Consider the following 19739-nt stretch of genomic DNA (forward strand, 5'->3'; position numbering starts at 1 on the left):
GTTGTGGTTCATAAAGATTTATCATTAATTACAATAATTTTATTAAGTCAGCTTTACTTTTATAACTAGAGCACAGATAGACGTATTCATACACCTATTTACTAAAACATGAAACCCCTAACTGTTATCTTAACCTTACCAATTATCTATGATAATGTCAGTATTTCTTTTGCAAAGGGGCTAGTGGCTTCTGGTGAAATACGTGAGTCACTTTATACCTGTCAACTTCACTTTTGAAGATGATTTCTACCAATGCTGAAAATTCTGTTCCTAGTAAGTGTCGAGGAGGAGGGATAGAGTTGGGCATCAACTGGAATGTTGTTCTGATCCATCCATGATCATCACGTGGGGATTTGATGTCTTTTCTAATCTTCTTTATAACAGCATGTCCTATCCACACACACGAATCTTCAAATATATAGCTCTTCCTTTGGTAATCATTTGGAGTATATCGAATACAAATATATTCCAAAGATCCGTGTTTAGGAATGTCATCAAATGGTGACTCGCCAGTTTTCATTTTCTGTATGGCCTCAAAGGTCTTCCCATCTATCTCAATTGTGCATGCATCACAAAACGCAGAGTCCAAGGAAAAGCAGCCATATATCAGATCATTTTTCCTCTCCAATCTCACATTTAGATTTTTTAAGATGATCGTTCCCTCACTACCAACAGCTCCAGTAGCTGATTCCATTTCTACAAGTGGTAGCCATGTCCTTTGATAATCCTTTGTTGATGTGAATTCACAATTTCTGACAGATCTCTTGACATACTTGGCAAAGGTGTCAACAGGATCATGCCAATGACTTAGGCAAAGATTCAGGTCTTCACACACCTGGAACATCTGTACATATGGTGTGAGCGATCCCTGATCAGCAGTAGCATGCATCTGCACTCTCAACATCTGACCTTGGCTGAAATTGAAGCCAAATCTGCAGTGGTGGTTTATGTTCCATGCCTCACAACAATCAGCTACCACCTTTTGGACCCCTGTTCCATTCAGATAGCAGTGTTCTCCTTTTGGAGATAGGGTTCTTGTTACACTACTAATCCTATCAGGGTTCTCAAAAACAGCCTTCAACAGTTTGGCAAAATCAGATATTTGAATGTGTACTGTGTGCATGTTTGAGTCAATTGTCACTTCCTCCGTCCCTAGTGTGTTGCTTGATTGTGAAGCTTTCGTTTCCTGACGGCCCCTTGGCGTCACTACACCATAAATTCTCTTGTTCCAGGCCCCACGTACATTCGTCTTGTTAATGTCTGGGCACCGTCTTTCTTCAGGTCTTCTGCAGAAATCCAGCAGCTTGAATTGCAGTTCTTTGCTTCTGCGGGTCATCTTTTTCAGTGATGGTATACATAGTGTAACCTGACTATCACACACTGAATCAACAACAGCATCAAACAACATTGGTGCTGAGGCCAAGTGTTCAGCCTGCTTGACACATGTAGATGCTCTACCAAAACGTCGTTGTCTCTTGCACGCTTCGGTGACAACTGAGCAAAGAGAGTTCATCTCTTCTACTGTGTACGGAGGTGTATTCCGTTTTTCAAGTACAGCATGTACCAGACGATGGTTGATAAGATCAACATACCTTCGTATAGGCGATGTAAAGTGAGTGTATGGCTGGATATTCAAAGAGAAGTGCTGCAGATCCTTCCCTGTGCCATACCCAGAACATTTGTACACAGCAGATTCCATAATGGCAAGCCAGTGACTTGTAGCAAGACACTGTGAGGGGTGTAGCTGATCACAACAAAGAAGACCTCGCACTGTCTGCAGATCCTTTTCCCTGACTGCTTCAAGTATTTTCCCCCAGACATTCCTTTGAACTGTGACATACTTTGTTCTATGATCAGTCGACGTCTTACACTGTTTGTCAACATTGACTATTGTCTTGTCCTGAATGTTTTTTCCCTGAAGTGTAACAAGCAAGTCCATGATATGTGCTTCTTCTTGAATCCATTTCTCCAACTCTTCTTCTGGCGGAGGATCTTGACACCGAAGAGGAACACAGGCTCTGTTGTGTTCCATCAACCATGACGCTATAAACCGATTGGCTTTTATCATGAATTCTTCAACCAGAGCATGAGCCTCCAAAGCATGTAGGAGTGTCTCAACGTCAAGCAATCTCGGATCCTCGAATGGCACATTGAATCGGGAGTTCTTCAAACGTTTTGAGCGAATTTTCTGTGACAATTTGTGAAGCTGTTTGATACAGAATTTGAGGTGATCAGGACAGTTGACATCTTCACATTTTCCATCTATAATCAGCTGTGCCTCGTCATATGAAAACTTGCGACAAGATCGAATGATGTGTTTCTTCACAACAGGTTTTTCAAGATCCAGTCCATTGCCATCAAGAACAAACAACACAGAAAGGACTTGTCTCTCCTTGTCAGGTAATAAGCTCAGCTTTTCCTGGCTAAGTGGTTCAGGCAGCATGTTGTGACTTCTCCAGTTTGACGATGGGTAGAAGGTTGTAGCTCTCTGCTGAGCCTCATTGTCCACAGGATCACCCTTCCTGACAACAGCAGCAACATCTGCAATGTGGACCCCAACCACAAAGTTGTCTCCTGTTTTCCATATACTCAGGGCATCATCAAGGTCTTTTGCATGTGGGGGGTCAATAGTAAAAACACTTTGTTCTGTCAAATCATTATATCCTTTTACAGATAGTTTGTCATGCTTTAGCAACTCTTCTACATGTGTAACTGTTGCCTTTGTGTAATAAGTTGGTACTCGAAACTGTTGCTTCAGGACATTGAGGCCTGAAGCATAGTCCCCTCCACAATCTAAAACCCTGAGAACAGCACCTTTTGGATATGTGTGTTGAGGAAGCCATGTTAGAAATACAACCAGAAACACATATTGGCCTCTTTTATTCGGCAAAATGTCGAAATATTTATCAAACTCAAGTTTTCTTTTGTGACCAATTTTGTAGACATCAATTCTGTATTTATGTTCTTGATGGTTCTCTTTCGTTCTTCCAGTCCAGATATAGATTTTTGGAACACTTCTACACAATGGATGCATTACATCCACCTCCTTTGGATTGTTGCTACATGCTAGCAGTGGAAAGTCCAAATCTTGAAATTTGCTGCTGAGAGTACCAACAACTTTTCCAAAGACTGTGTCACTATTGTCATTTTCTGGGTTCAAGATTTCAACCACAACTTCATCATTGTTGAATGTTTGGCCACATTTTCCACGACCATGAATCTCTATTTTGTGATTCTTCTGTTCAGCCTCCAAAACTTTACAGGTAGCTCGATGAGGACCATCCAGTTCTATACGACACCTCTTGTACCTTTCTGGGTCGGTGGCCAATATATCTTCTAGTTTAGCCTTGTCCTTCAGTTGGTCATACCGCAAACCCCGTCCTGTTTGTGGAGGCTTACGAATGTAGTTAATTTCTAACCCTTCTCCAGTAACAAGTTCATCCTCTTCCCCTCCTTTAGCGTACAATTCCTGACTTTCTTCAAACCATGTTTTTCTCACTCTTTCTTCTTGAGCATCATCTTTATGACCTTCTTCCTCTTCAGATTCAGATTCAGACCAGTCAAAGGATGCCTCTTGTGGAGGATCTAACCCTTCTCCATCTTCCCCGCTGAGCTCTTCCCAGGGATCAACCTCTATCATAACTTCCTCATGGTGTCTCTGGGCTGCATATGGGCGGTATGTTTGGGGTTCAGCTGGCTGCTGAATAGCCTTTAGAGTCAAGTCTGAATGGGGCATCTTGTCTTGTGCAGCATTTTGTGATAACCTTGTTTTTGGTATGGCTGAAAAGATATTTGATGGTATATCTTCTATAATAACAATTCCAACTGAATATTCATTTTTTTTACACTGAATGATGACCAACTATTTAGATATAAACACATAGATTTGAGCAAATCATGCGCCACATAATGCAAAATTATGTTAATGTAGATGAATGATTTAGCAATACATCATGCCATCATAAGTGATCAGTAACAAGACATGCATGCAACTTACCTTTCGTTTTGTATTTCTTTTTCTTATGTTCAGCTTTCACTTTCTGTGCCTTTTCTTGCTGTGACTACGAGAGAAAGAAAATAGGTTCATCAGCAGTAGCTAGATGTATTTAACATCAAGGAAAATGACAACATATATTTTATTATTTAGATGAATTTCTTCTCTTTAATCAGTATTAGTTATTATTATGCAAGGAAGCCTGGAAATTTGTATGGAGACTAGAGACAACAAATGTTTAGATGTACAGTAAATTTCTCTTACTTAAGTCTGGTTATGCGTTTAATTATTGAGGTTATGTATGTATCAATGTAGCATAGTTTCCTTTCAAATGTGCTGTTTTGATTCCTATTGTGATTGAGGCAGATATGTTTGATAATGTAGCAACATTCCTTAGAATGTCTAATACCATTGTTGTTTGATTAAAAATATTCAAGAATGATAATTTATAGGTAATTACGTTTCAATTATATTTTGTAAGATTTAAAGCAATTATGTCATGAACAGGAGGATAAGAGTAGTTTTCGGCCTTTCAGTCGGGTGGTCTTGTAGCTACAATCTATTTGGGGCTAGTCTGTTTAGTTCTTTTTTTAAATCAAATACGTGTTTGAAAGACATTCCCTACCTTAAGTGCGTTGTGCAAAACGTTTTGGTCTTGGAGCCATTCTGGGTTTGCTTCAGGTGTAGGATGATGATGTGAAGCCATTTGGCTTTCTTGGCGCAAGGAATCTAAGTATTTCTGAAGACGGCGTTTCTCATCTCCCATTGTGTCCTGCTGAAAACATATCACATGTGTTCATTAAGGTGAGGCCAGAAAGCTGGACAAGTCAAGCAATATCCTGACCAAGACTCAGTGCAAACCAAAGGGACTTAATGATTACATATTTTGTAAAGGACAAACCATGCAACAGTACTAAATTGTCAACCAGATGTAGTTTTACAATGTCAAATGGGTATACAAACAAGAAGTTAAAAGACAAGATATTCTGTAAGGATGAAATATGATCATTACACAGGAGGCGAGCGCCAGTTCCGCACACTGAACTGCCAGTCTCATGTCCCCACGGTTGTGACAGCACTTTGACCACACTTCTAGGGCATCACTGTCATCCATGTCAAAGTAAATCTCCGCAGCTGCAACAAGCCATATACCAGATTGTTGACCCTCGTATAATATATGTTTACCAGTATATAATTTACTTATATATTCCAGTTTATGTTCATCGATATATGACTTCAGCTTACGTTGATATCAGCTGGATTCTTTTTTCATCATTATGTGAGTGAGTGAGTGAGTACAGTGCCTCGTATAACAATCAATAGGATGCTGAGTAATGGATAAGTCATTATATCGGATAAGATGAAACATGATATTTGCCTCCAGCTTCGACACTTAATTGAAATATCTTTTTTACATCTGAGATGGGAATAGATATGTCAAAATTAGTTTACTGAATAGTCATCTACTTTCAAGTTGCTCATAATATCAATCACTGGTTTGTCAGGTCCAGCTTTGATTATTTGAAGGCTGACGTCTTAAAGGAATATTACTGAGTGCGGCATTAAACACCAAATTGACGTGAAAGTCCCTATCCCAGATTGGTATCATGGTTGGGTAGAATAACTCACTTTTATAGTACTACTAGTGTTTTATCACATTGCATTGGTAGATTATTTTGGACCAGACCACGATATATTATTCATATATACTCTGTAGGCCAGCTATGCCGTTTATAAAACATACCGACTTTCGCCATCTTTCCAGCAGCTGCATACAGCCCCTGCGAAAGATGGTAGTATTACACATTACAAAGAAGATGTACACTTTTATCGTAAAGGTTGAACATTACCTGATTGCAGTTAAATGTATCTTGTAGCCAACTTTAACAACCATTAATTATTAGTATATGGTATTTATTGAAGTTGAAATGTTTTAACATCCTGGCAAGGCTATTTTTCTTAATCACCTTTTCATAAGCACATTTGGCTATCACAAGGACCAAATGTTTTGTCTTGCCAATGAGGTTGTTGGGATGAAGCCTCATCCTGCAGTACGCTTTGAACACACTGAGGGAGGTGAGACAACACACGCCGGGGTTTTCTTTGTAGGTATTTTGTACCATCAGGCGTAACTCCAACAACAGCTGAAGCAGCTCCTGTAGCATTAGAGAAATTAGAGGCTTCATGAATTTCTTAAGAATATCTTTTGTTTGAGTGAGTGAGACCTTCACTGAATTCAAAATCGTGCTCAACTGGGAATTATACACGCTCGTACTGTGTCTGTGCTACCTCGAGTGATTGGGTATGGTTTTACGCCACTTTTAGCAATATTCCAGCTTCACACATTCTACCCATTTCGGGATTCGAACCTGAGTCTGCGGAGGCTCGAGCCAACGCTTTAAGCACTAGGCTACCCGACCGCTCCAACTTTTGATTGAAACAATAGCCGTTGGTCTTTCTGCGGGAGTGGACATTGACGATGGAGGTATTACTTCGTCCAGTTTATGATCACTTATATACTCCTTTCAAGCTAATGAAGATTTGATGCATTTGTCTTGACCTTTGAAAATTGTGCTTTAAAGGGATTCTTTTGGAATGGCTTAATGCAACCGAAGGAGCAGGATACGCTCACCCTTTAATTAGTTTATAATGATTCATTAACAGATGCCTATGATATAGTCGGAATTGAAGAATGGACTCCGCTTTAAGCATAGGACTTTTTTTTTATTGTGGAAAGGGTTTGCTGCTTTTATTTTAAGAAGTTGTCAAGAAACCTTCCAATGGTTTTAATAATTACCGTTTATGATTGTCGATATAGATTTATTATTCTGAGCAGAGTTACTTGCATTGGGCGTACCAGATACTCATCATTATAGGTTCGAATCCTAGACTTTCCGTACCATAGCCGTGCTCGTGGGTTTCCCCATAGAGGTAAACATTCAACACCTGCATCACATCCTCCCCACATCAGGCTAGCACGCGGAGATGCAACTGAAATACTGTACAACGTAACATGTACCTAATTCACTCACTCACTCATTCGTCAACGCAGAATTTCCATACAGTAAAACAACTATTCAGTCCAGGTTATAACAAAAATAACAAAATTCATTTACCTCATAGCGGTAAGCAGTAAACTGTGTGTTATGGAACACAGTTTTCCACAGGGAGGTTTCTATCTTCTCGAATTCCTCTGATAGCTTCACCTCAATGTCTTCCTCCTCAGGGTCGTCGTGCATGTACACTTCCAGCTCCCCGGTCAAAGTCAATGCTGCAACACCCATCAATAGCCTTATCAAGATGACCGTCACCTTGGCACAGAGACACGCAAACGTGTGTGCAATGATTGTTTTATACATAACTGTTAAAATTGAAACGGAAATCCAGCAGGTGAGCTTAAATTATTTTGAATAATTTAGAGGCATTATATTGCATATTTCATTCCCTTTCATTTACGTGAATACCTCTTTCTAACTACGAAAACATTAAAGGATTACTACCCATTTTACCAGACAGAAAATTGCCTCATATATTAACTCTCTGAATTTGAGGTTATCTCTGTAAACGTGGCTTCGGCATTCCATCAAAATGTAGATTGTAGTTTCTTCATTATGGGTGTTCCATGTAGGTTTAAGTTATAGTTTCATGTTCGAGAAACAGGTGGTTCCTCAGAAAGTAGTATGGAACAGGCTCAATTATGCTATTCATTTCAATGTATCCAACAAGGAAACATTAATGTACGCATTTGTACATTCAGAGAATCAGCATCTGCCACATCCTGTCCAGAGATGAATAAGGTTCCATTTCCTGCGAGTTTGTCACGGAGTGTATATCTTTTGGGTCGCTTGCAGGACATTTTCATGATTATTGTATTTAGTTTGAAGATGTATTTTTATCATATTTTTGATAATTGTTATGTCTCTGTGTGGAGGGTATTCGGATTTTGAAATTGCAAAAGATCTGGTGGAGGTTTTGGTAATTTTGACATATCTCTGTTACTTCAAGTAATTTTGAGTCCCTGTGAAAGAATTGACCAAGCATCCAGGATAATGACAACCAAAGATGTGGACAATTTACCAAATGGCACCAAATGACTAAATTTGTACTTTTGTTTTTGTAATACAACTGATTATGATAGTATTATGTGTTAATGATCATGTGTTTAAAGAAAGTTGGTTAAAACTAGGGACTTGTCACAGTTTCATCTATCTTCAAACTATCTCAAGAAACTTTACTCTGGTACCGCATCCATTGGTATAAAGATTTGTTTGTTGTAGTGATGTTACCATGGAGTAGACAATGTTTACTCCTTTGTACGATATGTCTTTGTACTCTGTGATCAAGTAAATACGTTATTTTGACAATATATCATGATACAAGTCATCGTAAAAAGTGAGTGTTGTTTCTTCTGGAGATAGCTAATTTCTCAGTTCTGATGTCTGAAGACAACTAGCGCCAACACCCACTCTGGTGCATGAGAGTCTCCTCAGAAATCACAAGGTAATGATGAACTTAACATCAAATAAACTTGTACTGAAGATTGCGTTAAGAGAGGACATCCTCAGGCATACTTACCATTGTACAAAAATCGCAGGCCATTCAGAACTTGACTGCACCTCTGTAATTATATCATGTGTACATTAACTAGTGTATGCTCTATATTTTAGCAACACGCGAGTTGTTGTAAATAAATTAGCCAAATCCCTTCCCATAAACACAAGAAATCTATGTCCAGTTTGTACGATTACAACTATATAATAAGCATAGGTTAATGAATCACTATCAAATAATGGTAATACCAGGAGTTTGCGAAAAATTCAGCGTATTCTACCTTATCGGTGGCACCCGTTACAAACACTTGCAAAAAGCACGGGAAGATATGGTACAAGTCAAAATAGGGGAACACTATTTTTGTCACTGATGGGTCAAATGTGGAAATGCCCCACACATGTCTGTCATAAACCTATGTTTTGCTGAAACTTTTAGCACCTGGTATCGTCACTGCTTGATAGTGATTCATAAACACATGCTCATTATAATTATATAGTCGGAATCGTACAATCGACTCTGTTTTTGGCAGAGATTTCTTATGAACATGGAAAGGCTGTTGTTGCTTTTGTTTCATATCTTAACCCGCATCAAGCAACAATGTGCAAGAGTCGCACTACGCTCTTTGAAATCTTCATTGAAACAGCAAGCTCGATTGAACTCCAAAATATGTCAAATGTAAACACCAGAGGCTGGAGCCCATGGAATGTTGCTCAACATTCAAGGAAAGTTGACGTTAGGAAAGTTACAGTCACACCTCTTGTCATACAGACTTGTGTCACATGTTACGAACAGATCTAAACATGAAACAGATGAGACGGTTTCACTGGGTTGTTCTTTATTTCTACTTCGGGTGGGTGAGTGAGTGAGTTGGGTTTAACGCCGCTTTTAACACTATTCCAGTTATATCGCGGCGTGTCAGCTTAATGTGGGAGGAAAGCCCGAAGTGATGCAGGTCTCAGACGTTTACCACTTCGGTGAAACCCACGAGCACGGGTATGGTGCTGACAAACCTAGAAACATAATCGAGGCGAACCGGGATTCGAACCCACAATCATATGTTTCTGGTGTGCCCAAGGTAAGCAACTCTGCACAGCGAATCGCGGCGCCTTAGCCGACTGGGCCACCCTTGCCCCCTAGTTCGGGTGGGTAAATCAGTGGAAGGAAATTAACGATACTAGATCATGGATATCCCTGAAACTGAATGATTTGTCCAATTTCCTATGTTTTCATTTACTCATTCCGAGCAGAAAATCCGATGCATGTGCATAAAGAAACAGATCAGCAATTGCTGCTCTAGGGGATGCCTACTTCTTGCCTTATGTCATGTCCCAAATACACAAAGATGTTATCCATGAGGAAGTCCAGCAATTCTCATTTTGTATTCTCAGTACATTTCAGATGATATTTGCTTTCATTTTTGACAAATTGTTTTGAACCTTTGAAGATAAAAATCCAGCAAAATCCTTCGACTTTTGGAGAATCCACATGGTATTAATTCCACTTGACGCAAATACATATGAATATAATGTCTGTCCCTGATTTTATTAAGACCCATGGTTAATCTTTGAGACAGAGATTTGGTGGTACATTATTGGTGGTACATTATAATACTATCTGCACTTTGAGGCTATCGTTACTACATAATCAGGAACCACCCCAATTGTAGTAATGAATTTGTTGAAATGCATACAAGACCCGTCTCGAGGCAATTCTGGGCTTGAGCAAAACAACTCTGCTGTAACCAGTACACATTTATACTTTGGAGGTCGATATTAATAAAAAAAATATGGACATTAACTACTGAAAACATAATATTCAATTAACTGTTACATCGACATATGTGCTAAGCACCATGCTTCTACCCACTAGCTACAGAGGGGTTCACACCCTCAATCAGCGGATCCTGACACGGCTAAGGTACGCAACTATGCCTGGACTATTGAGGAAATGAAATACACATACCTCCAGTATGAAGAGTCTGTTGAGTCTTGCACATACTAGTTGACTAAACCTAGCCGTTGTCGTCATGTTACTTGGAGTAGTTGCTGATATCGCAGTCATCGCCGCTTTCTTGAATTTACCCGCAGCATGTTTATCAAAGCTTCCATCCTGGACCTTCTCAACAGCTTCACGAACAACCATCTCCAGTTCAGTCTCCTGAATTTGTTCAAAGCAAATGAACGATACTTTAACACACCCAATAAAGATAGTCATCGAGCCATACTAAAAGGCTGGGAGACCTATAGTTGCACCATGGACGAATACGTCCCAATGGAACTCGTTTTCAGCACGCATCAGCAGTACAAAACAATATAACACGGTCATAACGAAACTCCAAGGGCCTGTTGTTATGTTCCTTATAATCACATCATAATCTATTTGCCCGCCATTTGTAATAGAATTCACGATCTTGTATGCAAAAAATCGGAATGAATTTACTTTATATATTCACGTTTTTTAAAGAGCTGTAAATAGTGAAACATGTACTTGAGGTCATATCTTTGCATTCTGACAGACAGACATTTTATTGGGTATTTAAGACCGCATGGCCCATTGTACGGTTGATATTTTAGTTTCATTTCTTTAGTCACGTGATACACATGATATACATGGTATACAAAATCTATCTGACAGAGAATATATGCTTCAACAATTTTGCTGGTGAACGTGTAACATAAGAGTTGTTAGATTTTGTTTTTATGCATATTGGTAAACTAGGGAATGTATGGAGGCGTAGCCACTCGTGAAAATATCACCTTTTCCCCCGTCACGAGATGAGAGAAACATAATATTTCACTCAACACATGGAATATCCTATTTATTATATAATTTTTGTGCAATTGTCTACGGAAAATTAAACAAGTTCATTACAAATGTAAAACCTTGAAACGTAAATTCTCCCTACTTGACACACAGGGACGGTTCACCACCCCTTGTATTTGCGACTTAAAAAGTAGTTTCGTGTTTGCAAAATCTTAAACAAATATAAACAAAAGTATTAAAAAATATTGAGGGTCACGAAAATTCTTTATCATACATTTCGATATGAGTTTATACAAAATCAACTTCAACAAAAAATATTCTTGAATACCAGGAGACCGCTGAGAGAAGCGAAAGAATACATGCTGGTCAAGTAACAAATATGGGGCGTTGCGAAACGAACAGTCTCCATTGACGAGTTAAATGAGAGATGTACAGTTTATAACGAAACATTTTCGAGAGAAAAATAAACGGCTAGAAGTGATATTAACTCCATAAATGACTATCCGTCATTATTTTGCCTTGTTCATGTGGAACTAACTTAAAACGAACGTCAACAGTTTGTGTACGGGCCAGTCAATTTTCGGAGACAATTAAAGGGGAAGTAACTCTTGTATGACAATAGTTCCGTCAAAGTGTTATGTTCACAGCAGTGAAATATCAAGTGTTTTGTTCACTGCAGTGACATTTCAAGTGTTATGTTCAGTGAAATGAAAATATCACCTTTCTCAAACTCAGTCTTTCAAACTCAGTATATAATAAACTTTTGCCTAAGATGTTTATACTTGTCACATACTAATAGAACACGAAATTCATCCACAATCTCTCCTGACTGACAGTTATTACAGTTTTCAAAACCACCTTTTACACAGCTACATCTAAAATTTACATTGAAATTGTGTAACTGCACTCTGAATTTACATAAAGCCCTAACAAGCGATTTATCATCTAACATACTCTGTTTCTATAGCAGACTTTATCTGAGGAAACGTGAAGAAGATTTATTATCATGCCAGTTTCGACACTGTAACCTTTGTTAGAGAATACATTTGTATCCTGAACATCTTGGGAAATCCACACAAATGAATAAGGACATGATATATCTGATATTGGACACCCAATTTGTTTTACCATTGTCATCAATAGCTTTCAGTAGTTTATGACATAGACAAGGATATCTTTGCGATTCCATCCTCAGTAATTTTAGCCAATAGCTGGTCATTCGGAGTTGATTTAACATATGAATGGGATAGAGTCCCTTTTCACCTTAATTGCTTTATTGGAAGACTATTTTCCAACCATTAAAAAGCGTTTAAAGTATGAAGAATGTACGTTTTCAATAGCGTCATTATATTTTACGTCAAATATTTCATCCCCGTAAGACAACATTGATGTAATTTTGCCGTTAAATATATGTATATTTTGCTTGAAAAAAATATAGATAGGTATAATTGCTTTTGATGCTCGCGATGCTAATTGTTTGCACGCAACTGACCCATGAAAGTTTAGATGATAGCGTGATAGAGTGAGTGAGTGAGTGAGTTGGGTTTAACGCCGCTTTTAACAGTATTCCAGTCATATCACGGCGTGTCAGCTTAATGTCGGAGGAAAGCCCAAAGTGATGCAGGTCTCAGACATTTACCACTTCGGTGAAACCCACGAGCACGGGTATGGTGCTGATAAACCTGGAAACATAATTTGGGCGAACCGGGATTCGAACCCACAATCATAGGTTTCTGGCGTGCCCAAGGGACGCAACTCTGCACAGCGAATCGCGGCGCCTTAGACGACTGGGCCCCCGTGCCCCCGTGCCCCCCGTGCCCCCCAGCGTGATAGAAGATAGATGAGAGATGATATTAGTAACAGGTTTTAAGAGAATATTGCTTTATCTCCATTTTTCACGTTTGGAAATTATTTGGTTTTGACAAATTAACTTCCAATCCCCATTTGATGCAAAAAGAATGTAATACATTCAATGTGTTTTTTTACCATTAACAGAATACGAAAACATGATAATATCAACAGCAAATAGAAGTAACATTAAATCTATAATATGACATTCATTATATATTTCTCTGACAAAGTTATTAATGAAGAAAATAAACAAAACTGGACGTACACCACTTGATGTTAAGAAGCACTGTGATTTACCAGATTGTGTTTTAATACAAGTCATTACCGATGAATACATATTTGTTATAATTGGAATAAATGTCCCATGACATCCTTTGGTAAGAAGTAAATATTACATTTTTCTCTATCAACATAATCGAAAGCTTTTTTGAAATATACAAATGCACAATAAAAGCGACACCTAGGTTTACATAAATACTTGGATACAGAAAGCTTGCAATATAAATAAATTGTCAACCGTTGAATAGTTGGACGAAAACCAGCCGGAAGTTCAGATAGAAGATTATTCACGCAGCTACAAGTAAGCAGCTGCCCGGATACATTTAAAACAGAAATGCCTCTGAATTGTTTGGATCAGACCTTGTACCCGATTTATACAATGGTTATATCATACCAACGTCCCTCGACTCCTGAAACACTCCAGTATTCATAATTGTATTAAATAATAATTCTAAATATGATATAAGAATACTGCCTGTTTACCTAAACAATTCAGGTCTTCGCCGACAGAATTTACAACTTTCAGATTTTGTATTCTGGTAAATAGTAACAAACAATCTCTAACAATCTAAGAGTGAGTGAGTGAGTGGGTTTGGTTTTACGACGCATTTAGCAATATTCCAGCAATATCACGGCGGGGGACACCAGAAATGGGCTTCACATATTGTACCCATGTCGGTAATCGAACCCGGGTCTTCAGCGTGACGAGCGAACGCTTAAACGACTGGGCTACCCGTCCGCCCCCTAACAATCTAAGAAACATACCACAGCACTAGAATTCAGCAGAAGGTATGTGAGCAGTCAAATGACATTATACCACTGATGACGTCACCCTCCTGTCATCTCAAGAGAGTCTTTTGTTCGAAAATGCCAATCGACTTTGTGACCGAGATCGTTTGCAATAAGCTGCCGGCGAGATGACAGCTTGAATAGTTTTATTGATTTGGTATGCACCGGTGAATGGTTTTACTTTATAACCATTTTATACAGCAAGTTGATTAAACGTGCCTCACAAAGTAAACACTTATTATTGTACGGGGATTTTGTCACACAGGGCTTACGTCCAAACATTGATATGATCGCCCGATGGCTACAAGCTAAACATATATTCGAGAACGGTACAATTCGGTAATGACTAAACCATCTTCCCGAAACAAGGGCGTTAACTGAATGTAAAAGTCCAGTTTCCACCCTTGCCGAACTGGGCTGGAATTCTGGAGTTACAATTTGGCTGGACTCACGATTCTATACACCGTCCAATCAAACGACATTGAGATCTGTTTCGTAAACAACATTGAATTCAACGTGCAGATTTCGGTCGACTGTAGCATTTGCAAATATGTGTACCGTCAACTGGACGTCGACATATATACAGCAAATCTTTTCATGATTTTAATCAAGGTGCTCATAAGATTTCATTCACTTCGCGGGGTGAGACCCGTTGTATTACAATATATATCTTGATTATCGATCTGATCGATTTTGCTGGGTGCCGCCATTTTGTTTTGAACAAATGCAAGTGATATGAGCGATGGAAAATCTGATTGGGGACATACAAGGGACATAACTCGTAATAGCCACTGGTGGCGCTACGATCGAGCCTGAAGATTTCTGGAGTTCGGCAAGGGCGGAAAATGGACTTTTAGTTAACGCCCTTGCCATGGGAAGTTGAGATTAAACGGGAATATCATTTTAGGGATGTAAAATACATATAACTGAAGTAAACAAGCAAAATATAAAGTGGTAGTAGTAGCTTCGTACCTGTGGTTTAAACAGCTTTGGCTCACTGCCTAATAAGGCAGGGAATGATGCAAGCGGATACGGAGTAAGAGATGGAGGATTCTGAAAATGAGAAAAGGACGAAGCATGGTACTGAGCCCTCTCAAATGGTAAGCCGATAGGTGCTCGGAGTGGTTGGGTCTGGCGCTGGCGCTGGGAACTCATCACAGGAACAAGCAGGCGTAGGGGTGGTGGTGGGAGCCGATGCTGCAGCACCGGTAATGGTGGTGGTGGTAGTTGGTGGTTGTACTGAAGCCCTGGTAAGGTTGGGGGTGGTGTCTGGTGTTGAACACGAGAAATAGACGAAACGTCTTGTTCTGGCTGATACTGAGCGTGTGGGGAGACTGCCATTTGGTCTTGTGGTTGGTGTTGATGCTGAAACGTTGCAGACACATAGGGAAAGGATGGCGGTGAGGATGGATGTGCTTCTAACGTCGCTGCATTATTGGAGATGTCAGCTTGCCCTTCGTGGCGATCATAGATGATCTCCACGTGGTCGGAGTCTCTGTGCCTCTGGTCGGCCGCTGGATCGGACTGCTGAAATAGGAATATATCCCGTTAACGTTTATGCCATCAGTGGACTCTCTACATAGGTGGACCGCCTCCGTGGTCTTGTGGTAGAGCGTCCGCCCGGAGAGCGGAAGGTCCAGGGTCCGATCCCGGGCCGCGTCATACAAAAAGACGTTAAAAGATTGTACTTGTTGTTACCCTGTCTGGCGCTCGGCATTAAGGGGCTAAAACAAGGACTGGTCGTCTCGGAGTCAGTATACTGTGTCTGAGTGGGGTATTCATGTTAAACTGCGGCATGGTATCTCAGTGAGCTAGCACTATAAATCGGCATCAGTCCGGACTAGTACAAGCAGCCACACACACACATACACGTGCATGCACGTCGCTATATAAGTGCAATAATCTTGGACGCGACGTTAAACCCAATTTCACCTCACCTCTACATAGGTGAATGAGTGAGTGAAGTGGGTAAATGAATGAGGTTTCCGCCACGCCTACGAGACTCAACCCTCCACAGCGACTAGCAAATTTACACAACCATCCAATCGCCTCGGAACAACACTTGTTGCAAAACATAAACTTACTTAAGGTACAGAAATCATATTGGACACATACTGTCCCAAGGAGTACAAACGGTGTGTTAAATCAAATAAAGCTCATTTCAATCCCATTGAATTAGGTTTGTTTATTTCCGTAAGATACCTCTCTGAAGGTCGCATAGATGAACCCTTAGAGCACATTGACCGTCCAATCAAAATACAGAATACGTTGGTTATTGAGAAAATCTATTCTTTCTAAAACGCTTCGGCTTCGGAAGTTTCAATCGTAACAAAAAATAAAACGTTAAGGCCAGAGTGTAATCAGTGTCGATAATCTGCCGAAACAGATTCCATTGGGCATATATAAGGCAAACTAGTGGCGAAAACAATATGAATGTATAACTGACATCCTCAGCGAGCCTGACCACCAAATCACGTTAGTCGCCTTTTTATGCAAGCATGGGTTGCTGAGGACCATTTATTCCCCGGAACTTCAAGGGGAGCATGGTTGTGATCATTGGGCGAGTTTAACATGGAAAGAAAGTTTAGTGTCGTGAAACAAGCACGTACGGAGACAAACCAAGTATCATAAAGAAGGTGAATGTGGGATTCGAACCCACAACATACATCACGCCACGCCTTAGGGATGCACGATGGACATTTAATTTCATTTCTGAATCGAAGACCATTTCTGACCCGGATGTTCCTGGGCCTGCTGTGCTAGATCGTCACCTTCAGTGTCATCAGGTAGACCGCCTCCGTGGTCTAGTGGTAGAGCGTCCGCCCGGAGAGCGGAAGGTCCGGGGTTCGATCCCCGGCCGCGTCATACCAAAAGATGGTACTTGTTGTTACCCTGTCTGGCGCTCGGCATTAAGGGGCTAAAACAAGGACTGATCGGCTCGGAGTCAGTACACTGTGTCTGAGTGGGGTATTCATGTTAAACTGCGGCATGATATCTCAGTGGGCTAGCACTATAAATCGGCATCAGTCCGGACTAGTACAAGTAGCAACACACACACACACACACACACACACACACACACAGACGTGCATGCACGACGCTATATAAGTGCAATACTCTTGGACCCGACGTTAAACCCCATTTCACCTCAACTCATACACATACAGATATTTACATAGTTATAGACAGATTAATGAGTTACGACCAGTCGATTGTTTTGTCGTTGCTAGTATGTTTGGTTAAATAGATATACAATAATAGAAACGACAAAGCCCTTTCCATATCTATAAGAAATCATTACAAAGCAGAGGGATATAATCCCTGTCACATATTGCATCATCAGATACCATTATACAAACACGCAGATACAGGTGATCAAACAAATGTCGTTATAAACCAAAGTGTATGTGGCTGCCGTCACGTCGTGCGGGAGAAATCCCCCACCGACATGGCCCCTCCAAAGTTCAGACTTGAACTTAATGTTGTATTTCTTCACCCATGGGATTATAATGTCCTTTAGTTAAAATTGAGCATTCTTAGCAAATTTGGACCCATGAAGATTCGGGGTAGAATTGGTCTTCAGCAACACATGCTTGCCGTAAAAGAGTCGACTAACGGACCGGGTGGTCAGGCTCGCTGACTTGGCAGATGCATGTCATCGATCCCAATTGCATGGATCGATGCTCATGATGTCAATCACTGGATTGTCTGGTCCAGACTCGATTATTTACAGACCGCCGTCATATAGCTGGAATATTGCTGAGTGCGGCGTTAAACAACAAACCAACCAATCTTAGCATGTTTAACATATGGTAAACCATGGATAGAAGTTTGGAGGAATCAAAACTTTTCAATGTGTCAAGCTTACAGCGGTATAACGATCAAATATGGTTTATCTTACCTCATCTGAACCTCTGACCAGGTCTGTAAAAAAAATAAACCGTTTAATTCGAGAGGATGTTTTTTCTTAATAATAATGAAACACAAAACCGAGTACGATTCCGACAATATCACAAGCACGTATTTATGAATTGCTATGCAATATTGATGTTACCAGGTATTCGCTAAAAGGTGACCATAATTTGTTTAAGCTGCCCCAACGATGGCACATCACAAATACATATAAAAGCAACTCAATTATTCTCAAATATTGAGTGAGTGAGCGAGTGAGCGAGTTGGGTTCACACATATTGAGTGAGTGAGTGTTTGGTTGATGTTTAACGCCGCACTCAGCAATATTCCAGCTATATGAAGGCGGTCTGTAAATAATCCAGTCTGGACCAGACAATCCAGTGATCGTGGGAATCGATCTACGCAAATGGGATACAATGACATGCATGAAACAAGTCAGCGAGCCTGACCACCCGATCCCGTTAGTCTCCTCTTCCCACAAGCATGGGTTGCTGAGGACCTAATCTAACCCGGATCTTCACGGGTGGAGTGAGAGAGTTGGGTTTGACGTCACAGTATTTCAGTTATGTCACAGCGTTTCAACTGTATATATTATTCACGTGGGAAGAAAGTCAAACGTGATACAAATGATCGTAGCTGTTGTCCCACTGAGTTGAAAAACCAACGAGCACGGGTATGATATAGCCTGAGGCAGTTTCCATTTTTTCATGTAACTTTATGCATAAAAACCCACTCTCATATTACTTTTAACAAACAAAATGAAACATCAGTAACAACAATGGAAATAGTGTTTCAACAGATGACGTACGGTAATGACGAGTAGGACATTCATCCAACACTGTAACGCTATACGCAGGCAACCACAGTGACAGCAATGCGGAAGAAAGAAACGCGTACTCGTGCGTCATTACGCTTACAAAACATCGGAGCAAATTCATCAAAAATTGATTACGTGCACGTTTACACCCGGCAATGATTAAACGCAATTGATTCTGTTATAACGGTACCCAAGTTACAAGATACAAAGACATTAGTTGATTTATAATAATATTTATTATGGAAGATAAGCATAACACATATACTGTACATTACCGTTTGACATTCTGACTGCATTGAGTATAAACAAGAGGCGACAAAATATCTCGCTGCTTCAGAAAAGCTTGTTCTAGGGCATGACGATCAGATTTTCTGGTCTGGGAAGGAAATACTTGATCTGCCTTACATAGTGCTATTATGGCTTTTCCTGGAACTGGACAATAGGATAAAAAGCCAAATCGAAACGAAAGTAACCTTTGGATTCATGGTTGTAGATTGTCATCGAATTTACGAGGATCACGATTAATGTTATAAATAACACTTACCACAGACATATTCAAATGCTCGAAAAGCTAAATCCATGTTCTGTCAAGTGAACAGGTGCGTGATCAAGGCTGTATCAGCTGTTTGACGGTGTTGATTTCATGTCGAGTTCAGAAGTGCATATCACGTGATTGTTGGCTCATTTCCAAGAAATGAACGTAAAATTAACTAGGTGGGCGTGTACTTAGTAGTGCACGGTCGATGTGTATACTGTCGCACTAAAGCTGTATGTATTGCCTTA

General features: G+C 40.0%; 1 protein-coding gene across 4 annotated transcripts in view; it reads right to left on the bottom strand.

Annotated features, from left to right (window-relative positions):
- LOC124134556 (helicase with zinc finger domain 2-like) overlaps nucleotides 1–19739 on the bottom strand; it is a 28901-nt gene extending 9162 nt beyond the window's left edge. For 2 of the 4 annotated variants that reach the window (XM_048393059.1, XM_048393060.1), the window contains exons 1-12: nucleotides 19501–19739; nucleotides 18129–18151; nucleotides 15200–15754; nucleotides 10508–10702; nucleotides 8570–8612; nucleotides 7111–7265; nucleotides 5962–6150; nucleotides 5739–5775; nucleotides 5007–5128; nucleotides 4620–4769; nucleotides 3998–4061; nucleotides 219–3780 (exon numbers count right to left, since the gene is read on the bottom strand). In XM_048393059.1, coding sequence (XP_048249016.1) covers nucleotides 219–3780; nucleotides 3998–4061; nucleotides 4620–4769; nucleotides 5007–5128; nucleotides 5739–5775; nucleotides 5962–6150; nucleotides 7111–7265; nucleotides 8570–8612; nucleotides 10508–10702; nucleotides 15200–15754; nucleotides 18129–18151; nucleotides 19501–19537 — 5132 coding nt within the window. In that variant the 5' untranslated portion in view covers nucleotides 19538–19739. Of the gene's footprint in view, nucleotides 1–218; nucleotides 3781–3997; nucleotides 4062–4619; nucleotides 4770–5006; nucleotides 5129–5738; nucleotides 5776–5961; nucleotides 6151–7110; nucleotides 7266–8569; nucleotides 8613–10507; nucleotides 10703–15199; nucleotides 15755–18128; nucleotides 18152–19231; nucleotides 19360–19500 lie in introns of those variants that run through there. The other 2 variants (XM_048393061.1, XM_048393062.1) reach the window with 2 other exon arrangements.

The sequence above is a fragment of the Haliotis rufescens genome, unplaced genomic scaffold (genome assembly GCF_023055435.1).
Source record: "Haliotis rufescens isolate VD_foot unplaced genomic scaffold, xgHalRufe1.0.p SCAF_112, whole genome shotgun sequence".
NCBI classification, from domain to species: domain Eukaryota; kingdom Metazoa; phylum Mollusca; class Gastropoda; order Lepetellida; family Haliotidae; genus Haliotis; species Haliotis rufescens.